This window comes from Rhinopithecus roxellana, chromosome 2 (genome assembly GCF_007565055.1).
Source record: "Rhinopithecus roxellana isolate Shanxi Qingling chromosome 2, ASM756505v1, whole genome shotgun sequence".
Lineage (NCBI taxonomy): Eukaryota > Metazoa > Chordata > Mammalia > Primates > Cercopithecidae > Rhinopithecus > Rhinopithecus roxellana.
In genome coordinates, this window is record NC_044550.1 from 166,614,811 (window position 1) to 166,638,971 (window position 24,161).

The 24,161-nt window shown below is 44.5% G+C and overlaps 1 protein-coding gene across 2 annotated transcripts in view; it reads left to right on the forward strand.

Annotated features, from left to right (window-relative positions):
* The window catches only part of CLNK (cytokine dependent hematopoietic cell linker), a 239,013-nt gene that overhangs the window by 129,812 nt on the left and 85,040 nt on the right, over nucleotides 1–24,161 (forward strand). For both annotated transcript variants that reach the window (XM_030917832.1, XM_010357596.1), the window contains exons 3-4: nucleotides 1,107–1,178; nucleotides 14,320–14,348. In XM_030917832.1, coding sequence (XP_030773692.1) covers nucleotides 1,107–1,178; nucleotides 14,320–14,348 — 101 coding nt within the window. The remainder of the gene's footprint in view (nucleotides 1–1,106; nucleotides 1,179–14,319; nucleotides 14,349–24,161) is intronic.

Consider the following 24,161-nt stretch of genomic DNA (forward strand, 5'->3'; position numbering starts at 1 on the left):
TAGTGGAGATGGGAATTCAACAGTCAGATGTGAACGCAAGTTACCAGTTAAAACAGAAGTAAAATTAAAACTCAAGCAAGTGCTGTGAAGGAGCGAGTCTGGGAGGTTGAGGAGGATTCTCTGAGGAGGTAGCACTTGACCTGAGTTCGGAAGTAAGAGTCGCCATTAATAAGAAGGAAGACAAGGGCATCTGAGAAAGGGGGACGGTACCTGAAAGAGCCCTGCGGGAGGGAGCAGAGAAAGTCCAAGGATCAGGAGGAGGCAAATTTGCTCCAAGTGGAACTGGGAGGACAAACAGGGTAGCTGAGCTAAGGAGGCCATTGTCAGGAGCATTTGTGGAGGAAAAAAATCACCAGTTAGTGTTTGATAGAGCTCACGAAATGCCTGCAAACGAAAGGAAAGTGTGGGAAACTTGGCTGATTAAATTAACTAGTAATGTATAACAATGATGCTTTATGACAGTGAATGTATTTAATGAATGTTAGCAAATTAACTCAATGAAAAATAAGTTAATCTCTTCATAGAAAGTGCCTTAGCAAACTGCCTAAATGATATGGGAGCTCAATAAATATTACTCGAATCAGAGTTGCTATTGCTAAACAGTCTGTCTTCCCGCGTTGGATAATGTTTGCTAGATTTTTATGAAATTCAACAAACACAGGAAAGCATCTGAGACATTGCCTGGTTCATGGTTGCTGTCCCTCAAATTTCTTAACAGCCTCTCATCAACTGTGTGGCAAAAGTACGATATTCTTCATTTTACAGAGGAGACAGATACTGGCAGAGCTTAAGGACGGTACCAAGGTCACCCCGCTGATGAGGGAGAGGCAGCCCACATCCTTGTCTTGACTGGGCACTTCTTCTGCCCCACACTCCTGTTTCCCGTAAACTGAAGCTCTTACATTTAAAAATTAAGTAATTGGATTACTTTAAACACAGATTTTCTTTAACCCTAGCGGAAATGCAAAGAGAGATTTGGAATTACGTGTGAGACATAATTACTTAAATCTGACTGGGTGGTTGTTTCTATGAATGAATGCACTTAATTAATTTTTCCCCTAGCTTCTTGCTATTTCCCAGCTATAATTTATTTTCTTTCATCCCAGGGGCAATAGAAGGACAACTAAAGAAGGAACCAACGATTTGAAATTCCAGAACTTCAGTCTGCCAAAAAACAGGTCAGAATATTTACTTGTTTATTAGTAGAGGAGTGAAATTTTTAATTCTGTAGCAAATAAGCTGACCATCACACACACGGAAATTGTCAATGTGATGGAATGACCTGTAGTGACTTAGAGCTCAGACAGAGACCAAGGTACAGGAGAAGGGGCTTGGCTGCGGTTGAGCAGCCAGGTGTGTGATACAAAGCGAGGCTGAGAAGCCCCCACCTCCGCAGCTCTGCAGGCCAGGCCTCTTTCCACCCACCCCTCCCAGGTCTCCAAACAAGCCCAGAGAAAGCCAGTGATGGGGAGGCTTCTCTTCCTCCGCCAGTGAATGATTTGAATGATGGATCATGGATCTGGCCACAACTTTACCTTGGAGTCTCACAGCAAGTGGACAAGAGAGAGCCAAGTGCTCACATTATTATTTCCTTTGTCCTTCGATTGAGAATAACGTTTGCTGAGCAGTTATGGCATCAAAACTTGCACAGGCTACTGAAAATGCAGAGACCAAAGACAAAGTCTCTCCCTCAAGGAGCTCGCAGACTAGTCAAAAATCTCAGAATGGAGTGCTAACTTGATTGAATTACTGACAAGAGACAAGACCTAAAGTCAAATCCAGCTGTGCACTGCCCAGCGCTGCCCAGCAGACTAAACCTGGGCCACATCCTCATGTGCAGAACCGTCTCTCTGATGCTCAGGTGGGACTCCATGGCCAAGCATTCCTGGGGGTGGCTTCTGTTCCTAGAGGTACCCAAGGATCCTTACAAGTTTTATCAATGCTCATATCCCAATTCAAGTCCATCCAACAAACATCCTTCATTCCCTACTATGTGCCAGACACTATAAGCCGTCTTGGAATTCTAAAATGTTCTGGAATAAATAGTTCTCCTAAGCAGAGTAAATGAATGCTGGTAAGATGATAGAATACTTGAGGTGTTTTGCAAAACCACTTTGAGTAGAGGGAAATTTGTGACTGTTCTCAGACTTCTTTAATGTTTACATTAAATACATTTGAATAATGCATTTTAAGTCCGTTTTCCTTATTTCTTGACAATAGCAAGAGATGGGAGATGGAAGGTTTAGAAGCCCTCCTTCAAATGGAGAGGGTTGAAACAATTACATACATCAAAGTAATATTTACAGTTACATTTGGAGGAAAAAAAGACAGAGAGAGAAGAGCAGTGCTTTTTTCTGAAGCAAATTATTTCAAAATGTGTCATAGCATGCTCAAGATATATTAAAAAGAGCAACAGATGATGTTTTTGCAACCTGTTCTAAACTATTTATAAACCTAAATTAGAAAAAAATCTATAGACATACAAATCTCTATACCACTGCATATTTTATAATGAATGCATTATATGAATATAAACTACTATTTGAGATATATAAATCAACTAAAAATGTCTGAAAACTACAAATTTGTATCTACCATCTTCCTTGGTAAAAATTAAAATTATCAACATTTGATGAGAAGGTAAGAAAGAAGATACTTACGGGCAGCATTGCAGTGTAGAATGAATCTATTGGATTGGGATTTCAATCTCAGCTGACCTACTTATTAGCTGTGTGGCCCCAGACAAGCCTCTTTTTCCATTCCAACACCTCCTGTATTTTAGAATTGATATCTGAAGCCAAGTGTGTTGGCTCATGCCTGTAATCTCAGCACTCTGGGAGGCCGAGGCAGGCGGATCACCTGAGGTTGGGAGTTCGAGACCACTCTGACCAAAATGAAGAAACCCCGTCTCTACTAAAAATACAAAATTAGCCGGGTGTGGTGGTGCATGCCTGTAATCTGAGCTACTTGGGAGGCTGAGGCAGGAGAATCACTTGAACTTGGTAGGCGGAGGTTGCGGTGAGTCAAGATCAAGCCATTGCACTCCAGCCTGGGCAACAAGAGTAAAACTCCATCTCAAAAAGAAAAAAAAAAAGAAAGAAATGGTATTTGAAAAAGTAGCCTCTGTTGTTCATTATTGAATCTCTTGAGCCTTCCCGTGTCCACAGAATAAATGGATGACCTCTGAGGTGTGCTGGGAATAGAGTAGGTTCTCATTAAATAACGTGGGCTAATAGTCACTGAGTGGTCACTGTGTGCTAGGTGCTGTTCTAAGAGCTAATAGGTAACCCTTCCTGGATCCCAACAATTACACTCTTATTAGTCTCCTTTTTACAGGAAAGAAGAATACAGCCCAGAGAGGGTGAATAACTTCCCTCGAGGCTCAGGGGCTAGTTGTGATATGGTAAATGGCAGCTGTAATTATTACTAATATCAACAACCCTGGTGCTCCCCATCACTGCCCTCATGCTAGGATGAGTGTAGGAGTTAACTCTCCCGCAAGTCCCCAAAGCCCAACCACCCCAAGCTAAAAGTGCCTTGATCTCCTGGTAATAAACAAAGCAAAACACCAAGTTGAGTGCTGGACCCCACTTGGATGATACGGCCTGGGAGGATCTCCAAGAAAAATGCAGAAAAAATCACATCCACATTCATTATCCATGATCTGTCTGTAATATTGAAATGAATGTGTTTTATAACATCTCACTAAATCCCCAATACCCCCTTTTATTTTGTACTGTTTCCTCATGTCCATAGTGAAAGAAAAACACCAACTGATGTTTGTCAATTGAATCCAAACTCCACTCAATAACTGAGCGCCCGATGTGCGCCAGAACTTTGGCATCCAATCTGCACCATAATGCTCTGAAGTAGGCATTCATATTCCCATTTACGATAGGGAAAAACAGTCTGAAGGAGGTTATATGTTTTTGTCACAGTCCCAGTGGAAAGTGGTCCCAGTTGGATTTGAATTCAGAGTCTAGCTTCAAGTCAAGTGGCATTTCTGGGGTTTTTTTGGTTTGGTTTGGTTTGGTTTGGTTTTGAGATAGTTTTGCTCTTGTTGCCCAGGCTGGAGTGCAATGGCACGATCTCGGCTCACTGCAACCTCCACCTCCCAGGTTCAAATGATTCTCCTGCCTCAGCCCCCCAAGTAGCTGGAATTACAGGCATGTGCCACCACGTCCGGCTAATTTTGTATTTTTAGTAGAGATGGGTTTCTCCAAGTTGGTCAGGCTAGTCTCGAACTCCCAACCTCCGGTGATCCGCCTGCCTTGGCCTCCCAAAACGCTGGGATTACAGGTGTGGGCCACCCACCGTGCCCAGCTCTGGGTTTTTTTTTTTGTTTTTTCTTTTTTTCTGAGATGGAGTCTAGCTCTGTCGCCCAGGCTGGAGTGCAGTGGCCGGATCTTAGCTCACTGCAAGTTCCGCCTCCCAGGTTCACGCCATTCTCCTGCCTCAGCCTCCCGAGTAGCTGGGACTACAGGCGCCCGCCACCACGCCCGGCTAGTTTTTTTGTATTTTTTTAGTAGAGACGGGGTTTCACCATGTTAGCCAGGATGGTCTCGATCTCCTGACCTCGTGATCCACCCGTCTCGGCCTCCCAAAGTGCTGGGATTACAGGCTTGAGCCACCGCGCCCGGCCCAGCTCTGGGTTCTAAGTGATCAAAACTTTCTTATGTATATGTATATATATGTGTATGTATATTCTTATTTATATGTATGTGTCAGCATATACATATGAATGTAGATTTCTATTCTGATGAGTCACTAATCTGCTCCTGTCAAGTCTCCCCACCATGAGGATGTGCATGTGCCCAGCCCTTCCGGAAAGCACAGCCACATCTACATCAGGGAGGCCTGGTAGCGGCGGTTCCTAGAGCAAGGGCCTGGGACCAGCAGCTTCAGCATCATCTGGGAACTTAGCAATGCTGAGTCCCAGACTCTGGCCTACTGCACCGGAAGGGCAAGTGTTGGAGCCCAGGCACCCGTGTTGAAATAAGCCCTCCCTGGGGGTGCCGATGTTTGCTCACGTTAGAGAACCTGGGATGGAAGCATGGTTACCAGGAGTGTAAGCTTCCAAGTGGAGTGAGAGGCCCCTGGGCTTGAATTCCGCTCTGCCCCTACTCACTTTGTGACAGTGAGTGGGGTGGAGGGAGGAAAATGGGAGGCAGATGGTGGGGGAAGATTGGAAAAATGATGGATGCAGGAGCTGTTTCCCCACTGGGGAAATGTCTGACCCCTTCCATTAACCTCCTTAAGTTCTGTTTGTTGGGCACTGGAAAAATCAAAGATGAACGAGACATAGTCCCTGACACCGGCATGCTCAGTATCTGGTGGGAAGCAGAAGAATGGGTGTGGAACTATAAAGTACATACATAATAGATCATAAGCCCGTGCCATGCACCATGGCAGACACAGACGCAGGCCCTAGGGAACAGGAGGTACACAGGATCAACCAGGGAGCTGAAGGGCTTGCCAAGTCCTCTCTCTAGTGAGCAGTGGCACCAAGGTTCTAATCCACGTCTTCACTTTCCAAGCACTAGTCTCCTTTCCTACCTTTACTCTTGGCAGTGCTGCTAGGACAGTGCCACCGCACTATCCACATTCAGACCCTTCCCATTCACCACCTCATCGGCTATGGAGTTCTTCCTTTCTGCCACTAGCACCTGCAGCAATAGTTAGATCCAGGGGGGCAAAGTGCAGGCAGCCGTAATTTCTCAGGCCCCATGAGGCCCAATCATCACCCTTTGGAGACTGGAGTCCTCTTTTTGTTTTTCTGGGTTTTTTGTTGTGTTTTCTTTTGTTTTTTGAGACTGAATCTCATGCTATTACCCAGGCTGGAGTGCAGTGGCGCTATCTCAGCTCACTGCAGCCTCTGCCTCCCAGGCTCAAGTGATTCTTGTGCCTCAGCCTCCTGAGTAGCTGGGATTACAGGCGCCCTCCACCATGCCCCGCAAGTTTTGTATTTTTAGTAGAGACGGGGTTTCGTCATATTAGCCAGGCTGGTCTCACACTCCTGACCTCAAGTGATCCACCCACCTCAGCCTCCCAAAGAGTTGGGATTACAGGCATGAGCCACCGTGCCCCGCCTGGAGACCTCTTCTAATCGGTGAACTAGGAGGGCCTCTACTGGGCCCCTTCAGCCAGGCAAGCCCAGGAGCCTGCTGGCCACAACCACTGCCTGCTCTCCTGACTGCTCTGGTCTGCCCCGCCTGCCCTGAGCCTCTGGAGCACTGAGAGAGCCACAAGGGTCACATTTCTCACTGTGGCCCACCTCACCATGCAGAAGGCAGAGTGCCGCCCTGAAAGGTCTCACAAGCAGAGAGCTTTGGGACAGGTCCTAGATTCTTTCACAGAGGATGCAGAGAAGAAAATGTGGTGCTCCACTGGCTTTCCTGGAGTTGTCTCCAAAGGGCTCCTACAGAGTAGATGCTCAGGCTGGGCGCGGTGGCTCACGCCTGTAATCCCAGCACTTTGGGAGGCTGAGATGGGCGGACCATTTGAGGTCAGGAGTTCCAGACCAGCTTGGCCAACATGGCGAAACCCGATGTCTACTAAAAATACAAAAATTAGCCTGGCATGGTAGTGGGTGCCTGTAATCCAAGCTACCAGGGAGGCTGAGGCAGGAGAATCCCTTGAACTCGGGAGGCGGGGGTTACAGTGAGCTGAGATTGCGTCACTGCACTCCAACCTGGGCGACAGAGTGAGACTCCACCTCAAAAGAAACTAACAAACAAATAAATAAATAAACAACAGAGTAGATGCTCAAGAAACATTGGCTGATGGGGGAGGAGGAAGAAGGGAGAATCAAGGCAGAACCCTAGGGTCTTATGTTATGGATAACCCTAGGACACTGTTGATCTGTAGTACACCGAGAGCCTCCTATGATGCCTGGCACTGACCAGATACTTAAACAGACGTGAAAAAGAAACTTTAACAGGGAAAGAAGGATAGAGAAAGAAGGAAGAAGACAGAGACGAAGTGGGGAAGTGGGGGAGGCTCAGAGAGTGGATGAAGGGATTTCAGGAGCTGCTCTGCCCACTAGAGGAATGTCTGAGCTAAAACAGGTCTGGCAAATCATCCTGCTCCTCTACTTGTCTGCTGCAGAACCCATCAGAATGTCAAATATTTTTGTTTTCATTTTTTAATATGCGTTGGGAGCATTATAGCTTATAGGCACAGGACTATAGCTTATACAGACATGTTTTCTGCCCTCAAAGAACTTAAAGTAAAATTAAGGAAAAGAAAAAAACACAAGTAAGGTTTTACAATATGAGATTTAAATAATAAACTAATAATTAAATGTCATCTTCTAGATTTACTAAATGCATGATTTGAGCAAGAAGTGCCACAGTGTCTCAGAGGAGGGAAGAGACCAGACAGGCCCCAGCAGGGCAGGTTCTGAGGAGGTGGGAGCCTCACTCAGCCAGGAGGGTCTTGGGGATATGAGCTTGATGAGAGTTCTGAGTGGCACCAAACACTTCCAGTGTTTTCCCCGGGTCTCCTTCAGGGAATTGCATGCCCCACATGTTTCTTATAAAAATAAAATAGGTAAGAGGAGAATTCTTGAAACCAATCGGGAATGCCTTCCAGAAAGAATGAACCCATGCATTCACTTATTTAAAAAGAGTCTTGGCCTGATTCCATCTCGGGGTGAATTTCATCTGGATTGAGAGGCTCTCCAATCTCTAATCTTGAAAATGTACAAGCGATTCCAGGGGAATTTAAGTGGCACTTGTGCACACACATGGAATAGGTTCCTACTACATGCTAGGCACTCCATTTGGCCTTGTCGGGATACGACACGTCAGCCTACAGACCCAGACATGATCTGCAGTGTATCTTTGGCCCATCTCGCTTTGGGATGCCCTCTTTTCTATGCTTCCCTCTGCATGTGCCTGTGGCATTCATTCACTTACGCATTCACTCACTCTTACCCAGTCAGCACCATGTTGGTGTGCACATGCTCTAGGCACCATATTAGGCACCAGGCCTCCCTTTGAGAAGCTAGTTCAGGGTAGGCAGCCTGAGAATTCCAGTTGCATTCTGTACTAGTTATGTCAGTGTGAATTCCATTACATAGGTACCAGGGATGCGCCCAGGTAAGGAGAAGAGGGCATCGGTGGCCACATGGGAAACAAGAAAAACAGTTTGTCCAGGCCATCACTACCTATTCCCTGAAATATTATAGAGTCCGCTCCTTCTCTCTCAAATCAATGCTGTGTGTTCCTATGTTACCTCTGTGAGACACAGTTCTAAGCATTCTTTACTCTTGCAAACCTCCACACAACCTCTAGGATGAGGCTTTGCTCATTCATCCCTCCAGATTCCCTACTCTCTGAGCACACTGCATTTCCAAACCATAGTCCCCACAGCTCCATGATGCAAACGCTCCACCTTTGAGTGGTGGAGACAAAGGAAGGAGAGATGTATCATCAGACAGGCTCAGTGGGACTCCCAAGGGGGCTAACCTCAGCTAATCCATCTGCAAAATTAAAGGGTTCATTTATGGTGTTGAATGTCCCTTTTGGCCCTAGTGATATTTTACAATGGCCCTAAAATTGAGATAAAGATGTTTTCTACCAAGCACTGCTATGAGGTTTGAGTGAAATCATCTTTCTACAGTGCCCAGTTCCAGATGCAGTGCAGACATTCAACTAGAGGGAAGAAGGTGATGAATGCAGAAACTTTCCGTCCTTCCTTGTTTTTATCTAGATTATATTTAAAATGAGTAACTCTTAGAAGTACAAATTGTCTTTCAAAAATTAGAGAGTCTTATTCCAGAGTCACCTTCTAATTTCAGGGGACAAACTTAAAATGAGATGTGGAGTTGAACCAGTTAATTTCAGAGGTTTGGGAGAGAGAGAGAAGGCTGGCAGTGTGAAATCATCCTCACCATTTCCCAAGGGTGTTGCTGTTGAATTCTGGACTAGTAGTCGGTGCCTGGGGAGACCCAAAGGACTGCATACCACACGCGAGGGGGCAAAGAAAGATTCATCTCCATGTCAGGAGCTTGACCCTGGAGACAGAACCAAATCCCTCTCTATGGGACTGGAATAACACACCATCCAAACTCTGTTCCCATGGATAAGCAGAAGGCAAGCATGCCCTGTCTACTTCATCACAGCCAGTTCTGCTGGGCAGCACGAGAGAAAAAAGTGGAAGAGGAGAAGGAGTTTACTTTAGTAGCCTTTAAAAATTAAAAATTATTTTTTTAAGACGTATTGAGACGTATTAAATTATTTAAAAGTATTACAAATTAAAAATCATCCAGAATTAAAAATCTGTATTTGTAATGAGCTTTAAATATTAAAAAACACAGACCTTGAAAGGTCAGTCTTGTTCATTTCCTGTGCCACACACTTTCTTGTGACAGTGTTGACACCTGCGTACACACACCGGAAATAGAAAGGAAGGAAAAATTGCTTTCTTTAGGCCCAGTTGTGGAGGGGAGCAGAGCTAGGGAAGGCAGAAGGGTGGATGCCAAGTTATAACACCATCCAGCTGTGGCCCACTTGCACGTGGCCGTGTTATGGATGCTGTTGACAAAAGGCAGAAGGGGTGCATCCTTGTAATTCCCTGGCAAAAGGCAGCTTGCTAACACATGGGCCTTGCTTGAGCACAGATAGAGTACATCAAATCTCTATGAAGTTTGCTAGCAGTTCCTTTCATTAATCACCCTGGGCTGTCAAGTTGCAGAGTGTTAACACAGGAGTCCTTTCAGATAGCTCATCCGTTGCTTGTGTCAAGACAATGTCCACAATCCATCTAGACAAAACTATGGTGTGCGGGCCACCTCCCCTGATCTCCTCCCTCCCAGACCCTAGGCGGCTGGTCCCAGCCTTCCTCTTTTCCCTCCCTGCTTTGTTTCTGCAGCTCTCTGGCTCACAGCAGCAGGCTCAGCTGGAATAACAACACCATTCCCTGTTTGGCTGATGCTTCCTCTGCTAATTCACTTGGCTTGCATTGACGCACGGAGAGCCCCAGGGTACATAATCCCAGAGGATGTGACATATGAATGAGCACCATGACTCTGGAGCCCCACTGAGAGGCAGAGTGGATCAGATAAGCCACTTTCAGACAGGTTTGACAATTGGGAGGAAGCTCCCAGACAAGAGAACTCTGCGGTCTACATTGCTGCTATAGGCTTGTAAATAAGAAGGGATTTGGAGGGAGTCGGACAAATCCCAGCCCTGCTGATTGCTTGTGCCACTTCAGGCAAGTTGCTGAACTCGTCTAAGTTTTACCTGCAATCTGCAAAGTGGAGCTGGAAATGCCTAACAGCCTAAGTCGATGCCTTAAACTTATCCATCACCTCCAAAATTTCCTCCCATCCTCTTTACTTATTATTATGATTAAGTGTGTGTATGTCAAGAAGAATTAATATAAGATTTACTCTCTTAGCAAAAATGCAATTATGTGATATAGTACTGTTAGGCGTAGGCACTATGCTGTCCAGTATATCTTGAGGACTTATTTATCTTGTCTAACCAAAGCTTTGTACCCTTTGACTAATATCTCCTCATTGTCTCCTCCGCCCAGCCCTTGGCAACCATCCTTCCACTCTGCCTCTATGAGTTTGACTATTTTAGATGTATCATAAAAGCAGTATCATGTAACACTTGTCCATTCACAAGTATATACTTATATCCAAACTCATCATCTAGTTATACACATTAACTATGTACAGCTTTTTGTATGTTAAAAAGAATAAGTAAATAGGAACATTCTAAAAATTGTGAAAATGAATGTAAATGGGTTGAACAGACCATAAAAAAAAAAATGCCTACCAGCCAGAGTTGAACCTATCTCAGTGCCCAAACAGGTGCTTACAAATACGGGTTATTTTATTTTCTGTTTGGTGCCACTCTTTTTCGATGTCAGAAGGCTTCAGTTCTGCCTCCAAGTGTCTGAGACTAGGAACAATCTGGTAGCCGCTCTAGGCCCCAGTTCTCCCATTTAAAAAACTAACGAACTGGACAACATTATCTCCAACATGCTTTTTAGCGCCAGTTTGTCTTTGATTCTAAAATCCAGGTAAGGCCAGGGTTGGAAGATAACAAGAACCCTAATTTAGAAGTCAAAGTTCCTTCTGGAATCTCAGGAACAGTTTGCCTTTTATTAGAAATTCCCGAGCTCCAGCCGCCTGCGTTGGAGGCTGTGCCTCCGATCAACGGGACGGCTTGCCACGCTTACATTATGCTCACTGTACACAATCACAGAAACATATCATTTCCATTTCCCATGTAATGGGTTGCAAGTCCTGGGAGCCTTTTGAGGCCTTAATCAAAGACCGAGATACCAGAGAAGAGGCCATATGTTTAAAGTGTCAAGAGAAAGCAGTCAGGCACCCGATAAATGATTTGCTCCTCACTGGCTGATTTACTGTTAATTTCTGCAGAACCTCCGGCAGCTTGAAAGGGCGCCAACTGTTAACCACAAGGGCTCTGAGGTCGCAGCTGCACGGTGCCTTCTAAGCAGGACTTGCCATCTCTTACAGGCCTGGGGTAAGGGAGACAGTAGGGACCGGCGAGGCAGATAGGCTGGTGTCAAATCCCTCAGTCTTAGAGGCTCTATGGACTGGGCAAGTTGTAGAGCCCTCTGAATACCCCATTTCCTATTCTGTAAATTTGAGGCAATAAGAGCGAGCCCACGGGTTATTTCGTTTAAAATGGTGAACAGAAGGCAGTAAGGTATGCTGAAGTCAGACTCAACTCACAGACCATGGTCTCCTGGTTACAAACATCTTACTGCTTCACTATTCTGTGCCCAACATCCCAGACACCGAAGAGACCTCATAAATATTTACACCTGGCGTGTGTTGCGATGTTCAATTAATTGCTCCTGTGACGCACTTTGAGTGCCTTGGAGGAAAGGTGTAATGCAAAGGCCTGGGATTATTAAAGGCACAAACAAGTCAGCTCACGGAAGCAGCATCCTCAGGAGCCTTCCACTGCCTCGGGCCTTTTCAAAAAAGCCCAAAACCTAGGGAAAAAGTGTTTCCAAAAGGATCCCATCCAATGGTTGGATTGTAGCTGTGCAAAGACCTTGTCAGAAAATGAGGCCAGGCGCAGTGGCTCACACCTGTAATCCCAGCACTTTGGGAGGCTGAGGCGGGCAGATCACCTGAGGTCAGGAGTTCGAGACCAGCCAGGCCAAACTGGTGAAACCCCGTCTCTACTAAAAATACAAAAAGTTAGCCCAGTGTGGGAGGTGGAGGTTGCAGTGAGCCAAGATTGTGTCATTGCACTCCAGCCTGGGCAACAGAGTGACACTCTGTCTCAAAAAAAAAAAGAAAAAAAATGGGCAAAGACATGTACATATAACTTACCAAAGAAGACACATAAATGGCCCAAAACCTTTTGGGAAAAAAGAAATTCAATCTCACTAGTCATCAAGGAAATGAAATCGGTAAAATGAGGAATCAAGTGCCATGTAGGCAAAGTGGTTATAAGGTATGGATTTAATGGTGGTAAGACACAGTGAGACCAGCTCTTCACATTCCATGCATAAGAATATAAATTATTATTAATTGGCGCAGCTCCTCCAAAAAGCTTCTGAATAATATGCAACAAGGGGCCGAGAGGGTTCACGTTATTTGACCCCTTCATTGTACTTGATAACATCTCTCTATAGAAAGATCCAAGCCAGGCGGGGTGGCTCAAGCCTGTAATCCCAGCACTGTGGGAGCCCGATGTGGGTGGATCACAAGGTCCAGAGATCGAGACCACCCTGGCCAACATCGTGAAACCCTGTCTCTACTAAAAATACAAAAATTAGCCTGGCCTGGTAGCACACACCTGTAGTCCCAGCTACTCAGGAGGCTGAGGCAGGAAAATTGCTTGAACCCGGGAGGTGAGATCGTGCCACTGCACTCCAGTCTGGTGACAGAGACTACGTCTCAAAAAAAAAAAAAAAAAAGAAAGAAAGATTCAGAGATAAGGTTTAAATGCCAAATACACATGGCAACATCATTTTACAAAGTTAGGACTAGCAAGAACCTAAATGCCCCTTAAAAATATCATGTAGATCAGGGGTCCCCAACCCCTGGGTCACAAACCAGTACTGGTCTGTGGTGTGTTAGGACCTGGGTCGCACCGTAGTAGGTGGGCAGTGGACGAGCGAGCATTATCACCTGAGCTCCACTTCCCACCAGATCAGCAGCGGCATTAGATTCTCAGGGTAGCGCAAACCCTCCCATGAACTGCGCCTGGGAGGGATCTAGGTTCACGCTCCTTGTGAGAATCCTACTAATACATGATGATCTGAGGTAGAACAATTTCTTCCTTTCATCCTGAAACCATCCCCAACCCCCGTCTGTGGAAATACTGTCTTCCAGGAAACTGGTCCCTGATGCCAAAATGGTTGAGAACCACTGAGGTAGATAATCAACACCTTGTTTTTGACTAACATTAGAAGATATAGAATATATTTGTAACAACAAAATCCTACACGTTCTTTTATATTATTATTTTTTCAAGAGATCTTGCTATGTTGCCCAGGTTGGATGTGAACTCCTGGGCTCAAGTGATCCTCCCACCCCAGCCTCCTGAGGAGCTGGGACTGCAGGTGTGTGCCACCATGCTGGGCTCTTTTATATTGATACGGATAAAAGAAAAACTTCAGCCGAATGAAATTTAAAGGAGCTTAATTGACCAACGAATGGTTTGAGAATCGGGTGGCCTTCCCAGCCAGAGGAGGCTCCTAGACTCCAGTGCAGCCTTGTGGCGGAAGGAGGTTTATGGACAGAAAAAGGAAAATGATGTATAGAAAATGGAAGTGAGGTACAGAAACAGCTAGATGGGTTACAGCTCGGCATTTGCCTGATTTGAACACAGTTCCAACAGTCGGCTACATTTGACTGGCTAAAACTCAGTGATTGCCACAACAATAGGCTATTGTCTGTTTACACCTCCACTTTTTATAGTTCACGATGTACAGAGAAATCTTTAGGCAGAACTTAAAATATGTAAGGAGGCAACTTTGGGCTAAGCTTGATTTGACAATACCTGTATGCGTTTAAATGCATGCATACATCTTCAGGTATGTATATAGCTATGTACATGAGAATAACCAAAATATAACCCATAGTGTCCATTTTTATTTTCTTCTACATGTCGTTTTCTAGAAAATAGAAATATGTACAACATTTCTGTGTATAATAGAATAATATGTGACTTCAGGTCTATAATAGTACGTACGTAAAGCAGCTTCAGAGGCTGACTTGTACAATGACGTTTGATGACTGCCTGTTCGTATGCAGGAGATTGGTGGAAGTGCAGCAATGGACACTTAACTTGGTTCTCTTTTCTTCCCTAGGTCATGGCCTCACCGCAATAGTGAAACAGGTGAGTCCGGGGCTCTCTCTCACCTACGCGATGGGAATGTCAGCATGAGTCTGTTGGGCTGTTATTTCCATTCTTTTTTGTTTTAATTTCAATAAAACTATGGCCTATTCGAAGTGACATTAGCCACTGCCATTCCTTCCAGTTGCCCCAGGGTACAGCCTGATCTGTGACTCTCGCAAGCTTTGGAAACTGGCTGGATGGATGGGAATCCTGGCTCTCTACTTAGCTGTGCAGCTTTGCGTGGAGCACAGATCTTTCTGAGCCTGAGTTCCTTCATCTGTGCAATGGGTATAAGTCTACCTCAGTGCCAGTCTTATGGCAACTCACTAATATTCATTCAACTAAATTCTATAGAATTGGTTACCCCCAAAACATGGGTGGAAAGAATGAATGGTTCAAAAGCCGTCTTTAATGCTTCTCCTGTATCTCTCTTCATAGCCTCTTTTCTGGTACTAGGCACTTAACAGGAGCCCATCAAAGCTTAAGTAAAAGTATGCACTATTCATCGGGGAAGATTATTATTTCAGGGAAAGTCCCACAGAAATTCCCTAGAAAGCTGGTGTCTAGATAGAATGACTGGAATGAGGCAGGAAAATTGAGACGTTGTCCAGAGGAAGCACGCAAAGAAGTGATGGAGTCCTAAGGAGTTATGTACTCGGCAAAGGCATTTGAAAGTTTCATCATAGAGCATGCTGGAGTGCATAACCAGCACTCAGCGTGTCCCACCCAGCAGCCAGGAGAACTGGGCAAAAAGCAAAAGTGAAAGCGGGAAATATGAGTTCACACAGGGAGAGAGCACCCAGCCTTAATCCCTCTACAGAAAATGCTTTCATTCAACTTCCCAGTCAGGCCTAACCAAGGTTGTGTTCTCTCAAGGTAGATGATACCAAATTGTGTTGGAGTCTTTAGTATCAAAGGCACCTCTCACCCCTCCCATCCTGCACTGGCATCCTGGAAGGTAGAGAATATTCTAAGGGGGTGGTACCTGGGAATGAAGTGGCTTGTCTGATGTGCTTTGGCAACTGGTGAATCATAAAGCACACAGGTAAAATAGAGCGGCCAGTTCCACCTACCTGTACCCTCTTCCTCCCATCTTGCTTCCCACCTTGGTTAAGACAGAAATGGACAGATGGGCACTCCATTTCTTAACAACAATCTAGAGACACCAGCAGGAAAAACAAAACAAATCGAAACCCCACAAAAGTCCATTGAGATAAAGTGGCCCAGATCTGCTCATACACACTCGAACCTACACCTTACCAGAAACACTTAGCAGCAAATCATGACATTCCCAGTCTGTTCAAAATAATAGCCCAGACCAGGCGCAGTGGCTCACGCCTGTCATTCCAGCGCTTTGGGAGGCCAAGGCAGGCGGATCACAATTTCAGGAGTGCAAGACCAGCCTGGCCAATACGGTGAAACCCCATCTCTACTAAAAATACAAAAATTAGCTGGGCGTGGTGGCGGGCACCTGTAGTCCCAGCTACTCGGCAGGCTGAGGCAGGAGAATCGCTTGAACCCCGGAGGCGGAGGTTGCAGTGAGCCAAGATTGCCCCACTGCACACCATCCTGGGTGCTCTGGGTGACAGAGCGAGACTCTGTCTCAAAAACAAAAGAAAAGAAATAGCAGCCCAGCAGACCTATGCATACTTATGAATCGGCCTAGGCATACTTATGAACCACTACAAATGTCTACTAAAGTACAGCAGATCTGATCTAATTAAGATACGCACGAGGATTTACAAAACAGACTGTGCACCACGGTGGTTTGATAACATTCCGAGATACTTCAAGTTGTTTCTGATTTTTGACAATGGGATCATTTGAAAGCAGGAGAGGGCGTTCCTGTGAGAAAATACTAGGGAGTCATTAAAATGACGATGTTGAAGCATATTCATTGTCATGGATATGTTGATAGCATGTGATTTTGTGAAAAAGCAGGGAAAAATAGTATACACAGAGTGACTGTACATTTATAAACTATAAATCGATGATGGGTGGTGTGTGTGATTATGTGTGTGTGTGTGTGTGTGTGTGTATGAGTGACTTGACTATAATCAAATATTTGTATACTTGTATGATTTGTCTTGCTATAGTAACATTATAGTAATTTTTATTCCCTTCTTTTTGCGTGTCTGCGGCTTATAATTTTCTACAGTAGCACATGTTTTTGTAGGCTAAAAGCAATCTATCAGAAAATATTCTTTAGGAAACTATTCCAAGCCTGGAGAAGACAGACACATATTCAAACTGGGACAGTCTGTCAAGGTCAATACCTTCTCAGAGGCTGATACACAGAGAACAGTGCAATGCTTTCCATAAAATAAACTCCTGAGTTTTTCTCCTTCCCCTAAATGAAGAATATAACTGGAAAAGATGGTCCTGTTTAGAAAGTGGATCCTTCTGTCTTAAGCCTCCACATATAACAAAAACATTGATGAAGATAGATATTGGCTGATTTGATTTAAAAGACAAGAAATTTCATTTTGTCCAGGAAAATCTTACTTCTAAGTCTTTCTAAGGAAAGCAGTCTTCAGGGTTGATTTTTTCTACTTGTGAAAGAAAAATTAATATGGATTTTAGGACACGAGAGAGACAGGCAGGTATAGAATATGTGAGCATCTAATGCCCCCTGCTGGCTGTTTCCAGATGCTGCGATGCCTGTATTAATTTAGAGGAGGCTGGCATCCTCCTGGTTCTCTCCAGAGGGTGTTGGGAATAATTGTGAACAGAAACAAATAAAAAAAAAAAAATTGACAGTTGAATCTCTGGGACAAGCCAGGATTTCAAATCATCCCAAGATTGGTAAACCCAAGGATTAACATTGTCTTCAAAATTCAATCACAACAGTTAAAAGTCACAACAGTTAAAAGTGAATATTTTCAAGCCCACGATAGGGTTTAGCTCTTTGGCAGGCATATAGTAAAGCCAGGGAATCCCTACCTTTAACAAGATGATTCCAATTCGAGTAGTTCTGGGCCATTCTTCTTTAGAATTGCTGGCTGAGGGTTAAAAAGAGAGAGAGAGAGAATAAAACTATACAGACTGTTCCCACCAAGAAGCTGTTCTCAATTCTCTAGATAACAAATGTCTCCATATTTCATTTGAATTTCTAAGGGCACTCAAGGAATAGGACAGGAGGCAGCTGCCTTCCCTATCACCATTCACCCACTCGTCCATCCATTCATTCAACCAATTTGTGATATGTTCATATCTGTGCTTTGGGCACAGATTTAAAAAAAAAAAAAAAAAAAAAGAGAGAAAGAAAGAAAAAGAAAACAAAACTTAAAGGTCCTGGGGACTCGGGTAGTCTGAGATTGTATTACCGTATTTTGCATATGAGGAAATTAAGAACTAGAGAACAGAAGTAAATTTCCAAGGGCCACCTAGTGAGAACATTATGCCTGTTCTTCAAACCCCCATTAAATGTTTCCTGTGTAGCTATTTCTGTGAGTTTGGACTATTTGTGGCTTCGAATTATTAGCTCATAATCTCCAGATCAAAGAACTGTTGTTCAGTGAATAAACTGAAATGCCCAGAGAGCTAGATGACTGAGTCTGTCTCTCTCTCTCCTCTCTCTTTATATGTGTGTGTGTGTGTGTGTGTGTGTGTGTATACACACATACACGGTCATGTGTCACATACTAATGGGGACGTATTCTGAAAAATACATCATTAGGTGATTTCAACTTGTGTGCACATCATAGAATGCACTTAACCAAACCTAGATCGTGTAGCCTACTACACACCTAGGCCATATAGCATGGTCTATCGCACGTAGGTTACAAACAAAACATCCTGTACAGGATGTTACTGTGCTGAATATTGCAGGCAGTTATAACACAATGGTAAGAATTTGTGTATCTAAACATAGAAAAAGTACAGTACAAATACAACATAAAAGATAAAAGGGGCACACCTTAACCAAGGTGGGGAGCAAGATGGGAGGAAGAGGGTACAGGTAGGTGGAGCTGGCCGCTCTATTTTACCTGTGTGCTTTATGATTCACCAGTTGCCAAGCACATCAGACAAGCCACTTCATTCCCAGGTACCACCCCCTTAGAATATTCTCTACCCTCCAGGATGCCAGTGCAGGATGGGAGGGGTGAGAGGTGCCTTTGATACTAAAGACCCCTTTACCATAAAGGGAGCTTGCAATACTGGAAATTTCTCTGGATGAGTTAATGAACGAGTGGTGAGTGAATGAGAAGGCCTAGATCATCACTGTAAACCCATGTCGACATTAGAATCTCTATGCTTAGGCTATTTGATTAAACTATGTATTTTCTTCAATCATAAATTAACCTTAGGTTACCATAACTTTTACAGTTATAAATGTTTAAAGTTTTGTGACTTTTTGACTCTTTCCTGGTAAGACTTATCTTAAGCACAAAGGCATTCTACCATTTTACAAAAATACTTTCCTTCTTCATGTCCTTATTCCAGAAGGTTTTTTCTATTTTTTATTTTTTTAATTTTTTTTTTTTTACTTTTTAAATGTTTCTGCCAAAAACTAAGACACAAATGCACACATTAGCCTAGGCCTGCACAGCGTCAGGATCATCAATATCACTGCCTTCCGCCTCCACATCTTGTCCCACTGGAAGATGTTCAGGGGCAATGGCACACATAGAGCTGTCATCTCCTAAGATAACAATGACTTCTTCTGGAATGCCTCCCAAAGGGCCTGTCTGAGGCTGTTTTACAGTTAACTTTTTCTAATAAGTGGAAGGATGCTTTAAAATAACAAAAAAAGTATGATATAGTAAACAAACCAGTGTTACAGTTATTTTATCATTATGAAGTATTACATACTGTACATAATTGTATGTGCTAGACCTTCATATGACTGGCAGCAGAGTGGGCTTGTTTACACCAGTGTAACCACCACAAGTACATGAGTCATGCATTGTGCTATGATGTTATAATGGCTACCACATCATTAGGTAATGATACGGATCTGATGAGTGGAGGAAACCAGGGTCCTCAGTCTTGTGCCGAACTGGATAAAACAACATGGACACATGTCGAGTGGTCTTAAGGAGTGGAGAGTTTAATAGGCAAGAAAGAAGGAAGGAAGAAGAAAACAGGTCCCCCATACAGAGACAGAGGGAGGGGGGATTTGAACAAAGAGAAAACCCCTGTGTAGCAGAAAAGTGTTTGCTTATATGAGGAGGCTGGAGGAGGTGGTGCCTGATTTGCATAGGGTTTAGGGGATTGGTTTGACCAGGCATGTCACTCATGTAGCCCGTGAAAAAGCTGGCCCTCTTAGCCTTTTAATATGCAAATGCAAGGCACTATGATGTTCTACACACGTGGGGATATGTGGGGGTGGCCATGTTGCGAGGGACATGTGAGGACAAGGGCAAGAAGAGGGCAGGAATCACCAAGTTTGGGTGGACCTAGTTTCTAATGGTTGGCCTTTGCATATCAAAATTTGCTAGCTGGTTCTAAGAGCCTGGGCTTTCCTGCTAGACAAGAAGCATTTCTGGAGCTGCTTTAAAAGAAACAAAAACTTTCCAAGGACCTCTTTTCCTCTCTATTTGCCTAAAATAATTTATTAATAACTCCCATAACAGTAATAGGAATTTTTCTGCTCCATTATAATCTTATGAGACCACGGTCATATATGTGATTCATGATTGACCAAAACATGGTTATGTGGCACATAAATGTATATACATATATATTTTTTTCTATATCTATCTCTCTCTCTCTCATTCCCCTCTTCCTTCCTCTTTTCTTCTTCTTCCCAGTTATAAGCCATATAGTCAAAACTCACTGACTGTCATAATCCTTTACTCAGAGATGGTGAAATATAAGATTTAAAGAGTTCTACTCTGGCCTTCATCTGGCCACCCAGATGACAGTGGCCACTGAATCCCTGTGCCTCACAGCTGAAGGGGACCCCAGCTTGAAGAACCCTTGTGAAGCATCAGCAGGTGGATATCAACAGAGTTGAATGCCGAAAAAGTCACACATGTTGCTTAAAAATAAGCACTAAAAAATGAACAAGTTCTCAATATAGATCTGAAAGCAGTGCTAACGACCTGGGTTGAGTGAGAAGGATTTGGTCATGACATTAAACTTGAAAAGACAAACACACAACACAGCATCTTGTTACTGGGCGCTGAGCCAAGAAGTTATCCTCTGGGAATTCTGAGTTGATTTCCCACCTAAATTCTATGGACCAAAACTTCTCAACAGCCGTTTGGGGGTAGGTGCTATTACTCCCATTCTACAAGTTAACCCTAGTTAACTGAGGCTTATAAGCAATTGGGTTTGCCTGAGGTCACATGGTTCAAGAGTGACAGGGCCAGGATTTAAGCCTAAAACTTCCCAACTCAGCTCCCATGAAATACTTGTTGCCTTCCTCATGCCTTTGATCAGCTGCTCTGCTATGTTACTGCCAAACACTAACCTCCATAAGGAGATAAAACATCAAAGGCTGCAAGGCACTTAAAAAAAATTCCTGGGGCTTAAACACGAGAGAGATGTTTATTTATTTATTTATTTTTCTTATGTAAGTCAAGTCCCAAGGTAAGCAGTCCAAGGCTTTTTGGCAGCTCTGCTCCTGGAAGTCCTCAGAGACCCTGTTCTTCCTGCCTTCTTGCTCCCTCCCTTGTATTGGCCTTAATCTTACAGCCTAAAATAGTGATGTCTGTACTCCAGGCAACAGGATGGAGAAAGAAGAGAAAAAGGAGAAATAAAAAGTGCATAACAACTTCAGAAAGTATCCTGGAAATTGTGACTTGATTTTCCACCTAGATTCAATTGACCAAAGCTTGGACTCATGGCCATGCGTAGCTACAAGGAAGACATGTAGCTCCAGGTGACCACGAGCCCAGTTAAAACAGCAAAGGGTTCTGGTACCTGAGAAGACAGAGAAAATAGGTATGGGGAGACACACGACTGTCTCTGCCACAGAGTAGTTAGTAACAGGTAGCTGGGACTCATGGACCCCTGAATTTTCAACACATATTCTTAAGTCCAGCTGGCAACCTGCAGATTTGGAGCCAACCCTGATCTTTGCCACACCTCTCCTCCCCTTCCCCACTCCCCTGAGTCTTCTTTTGAAACTGAAATGAAACCAGAAGCTGCTTTTGCATGGGGAACCTGTCTGGCTTGAGAATGTCCAAGCAACTTGCTAACTGACTTGCTTTCCTAGGGAAATAGAAAGTGCTAAACCTCTGCAGGCTTCCTATTTTTATTTCTCTTCTCATGCAAGATAAGCATATTCTCGTCATGGGACCCACGGGGAATTCTTCCAGTTCAGCATTTCCTTTGAATGTGAATATCCCATGGCAACAGCACTTGAAGGTCCGCCGACTACCCTGTCCCTGCAAAGCCACTAAATGGGGGCATAGATGAAGGCACCGGCCCTGCACCTCCAGAGACTTAAGCTCCCAGAAGTGTTTCCAAAAGAAAATAATCTGAGAGTCTCTATTTACCTAATGGCCTGCCTTCCTTTGGAAGGGAACTGGAGCTTCTAGGTTAGTGGTTCTAAAACTTCAGGGTGAATAAATGTCACCAGAGGAGCCAGAGGGAAAAAAAACAGACTGATTCAACTGGTTTGCTCTGGGACTCAGGTTTTGCCTATTTCTTTTTTTCAGCTCCCAAGGTGAGTCTGATGCAAATGGTCAGGGGACCTCAGTTGGATGGGTATTGGCCAAGCACCTCTGTCATCCTTGGCTGGGCCTCTGCAGACACAAGAAGAATTGTGCAAGGGACAGCCACAGGGCTGGAGTAACTGCCTTCTGGCTATCAGGAGGTTCTCCTGGGCTTTACACTGCATATATCTATCTTCACTTCCCTCCTAAAAATAACTTTCAAAGGGACATTGTTTCTTGCAAAAAGATGTTTCCTTGAGGGAAACACAGAAGTCAGTTGTTCTCTGGAGCTGTCTGGTGTCTGTGGGTGATGAATGACTCTCCACACATCCACGCAACACAACCATAACTCTCCCAGGATGCAGATGTGAAATCTACTGAGCATCTCCCTTTCTCTTTTTAGAAAATGGTCCTAGGAAGCCAATCTTTCTTTCAGGTCCAGGAAGATGCGAATGCCTGGAAGGGTTTGGGTGAGCCACTTTGGTGGGGATCTGGGTCCATGAGCGGAAGTGTAAAGCTCTGTCCGCTCAGCGTGGGAGGAGGAAGGTTCTGTTGCTGCTGGTTCTGACATGTTCCTGCTGTACTGTATTTTGTATTTGACAACTGACTGTTTATTGATTGTGCATTCACCGTATGCCCATCTCTGCTACACGTGGGTTGCAGAAGCCATCAGGAGCCTGAAGTCTTGCCACTGCCTGGGGGGAGTCAGGTACCATAGTCTGTAACTAGGTTATTTATTGGTTAGCTTTGTTCCTAGATGCTATGGAGAAACTTAAAAAAAAAAAAAAAGTATTAATCAGGGAGGACTACCATCTACAACGAATAAACTACAAATGTTAGTGGAATATAAAAAAGGTTTACTTCTTCCTCACATCACAATCCAATGTGGATCAAAGGAAGGCTTATTCCAAACAGTCATTGTGATTCACTTCCCTTTTACCCAACAGCTTCCATCATCCCCATGGGCCTTGGGGACTCTGCCCAGCCACTGAGGCAAGATCAAGAGCATAGAAGGTCAAGTAGGGCAACCTAGATTCCATCACAGCCAGCACCCCAGGAGTGGGAGATCCATACCATGCCCACTCGCCTGTCCAGTGCAGGGGAAGGAGAGATATATACACCAGTCAAGCACCACAGGAAAAGGAGACAGGCCTGGTGCACACATGTGTGCAGCATTCTCACTGCCATACCAGGTGCCAGGGGTGGTGAGGTACAGGGCTGGAGAGATGCTCTTTAATTTTTGCCTGACATCGGTGGTCAGGGAAGCCCCCCTCCAGGGGAAATGACATTTCAGATACAGTTGGATGGCGGACAAAGATCCAGGCATGGGCAGATCCAAGAAAAGAGGGCTATAGACAGAGGGATGGTGTGTGCAAGCTTCTGAAGTAGTGTGAGCTGGGTGTGCTGGGAGACTCAAGGAGAAGCTGGCTGAAACAGCTGAAGTCAGAGGTGAGAAAGAGGTAAAGGAAGGGTTTCATGATTCTTATTGCAGAATGGTGAGACAAGCTTTATTCCAGATGATGGAAATAGGTACGGGATTACTGCAATGAGTGTTTGCAATATGAAAGAGACTGGGCTCAATTCAGAATACAATAAAGACAAGTGGAAATGTATAGGAGAGGTGTAGCAGGACACGTCACAGACAAAACCCCTCAGACACTGAGTTAAAGAAGGAAGGGCTTTATTTGGCTGGGATCTTTGGCAAGACTCACGTCTCCAACAACTGAGCTCCCCTAGTGAGCAATTCCTGTCCCTTTTAAGGGCTTACAACTCTAAGGGGGTCCACGTGAGAGGGTCACGATCAATTAAGCAAGCAGCGGGTACACAACTGGGGGCTGCATGCACCGGTAATCAGAACGGAACAGAACAGGACAGGGATTTTCACAATGCTTTTCCATACAAGGTCTGGAATCTACAGATAACATAACAGGTTAGGTCGGGGGTCGATCTTTAAGCAGGCCCAGGCTGTGGCGCTGGGCTGTCTGCCTGTGGATTTCATTTCTGTCTTTTATTTTTTACTTCTCTCTTTGGGGGCAGAAATTGGGCATAAGACAATATGAGGGGTGGTCTCCTCCCTTAAAGGGAGCAGCGTGAAGGTCTGGGAAAGGAAAATTACAAAGAGGAAACCTCAGGGGTAAGGGAAAGGGCGGGGGCAGAGGTGGTTTCTGGCTAAACTGACCTGAAAAGATTCTTGCTGAAGGCA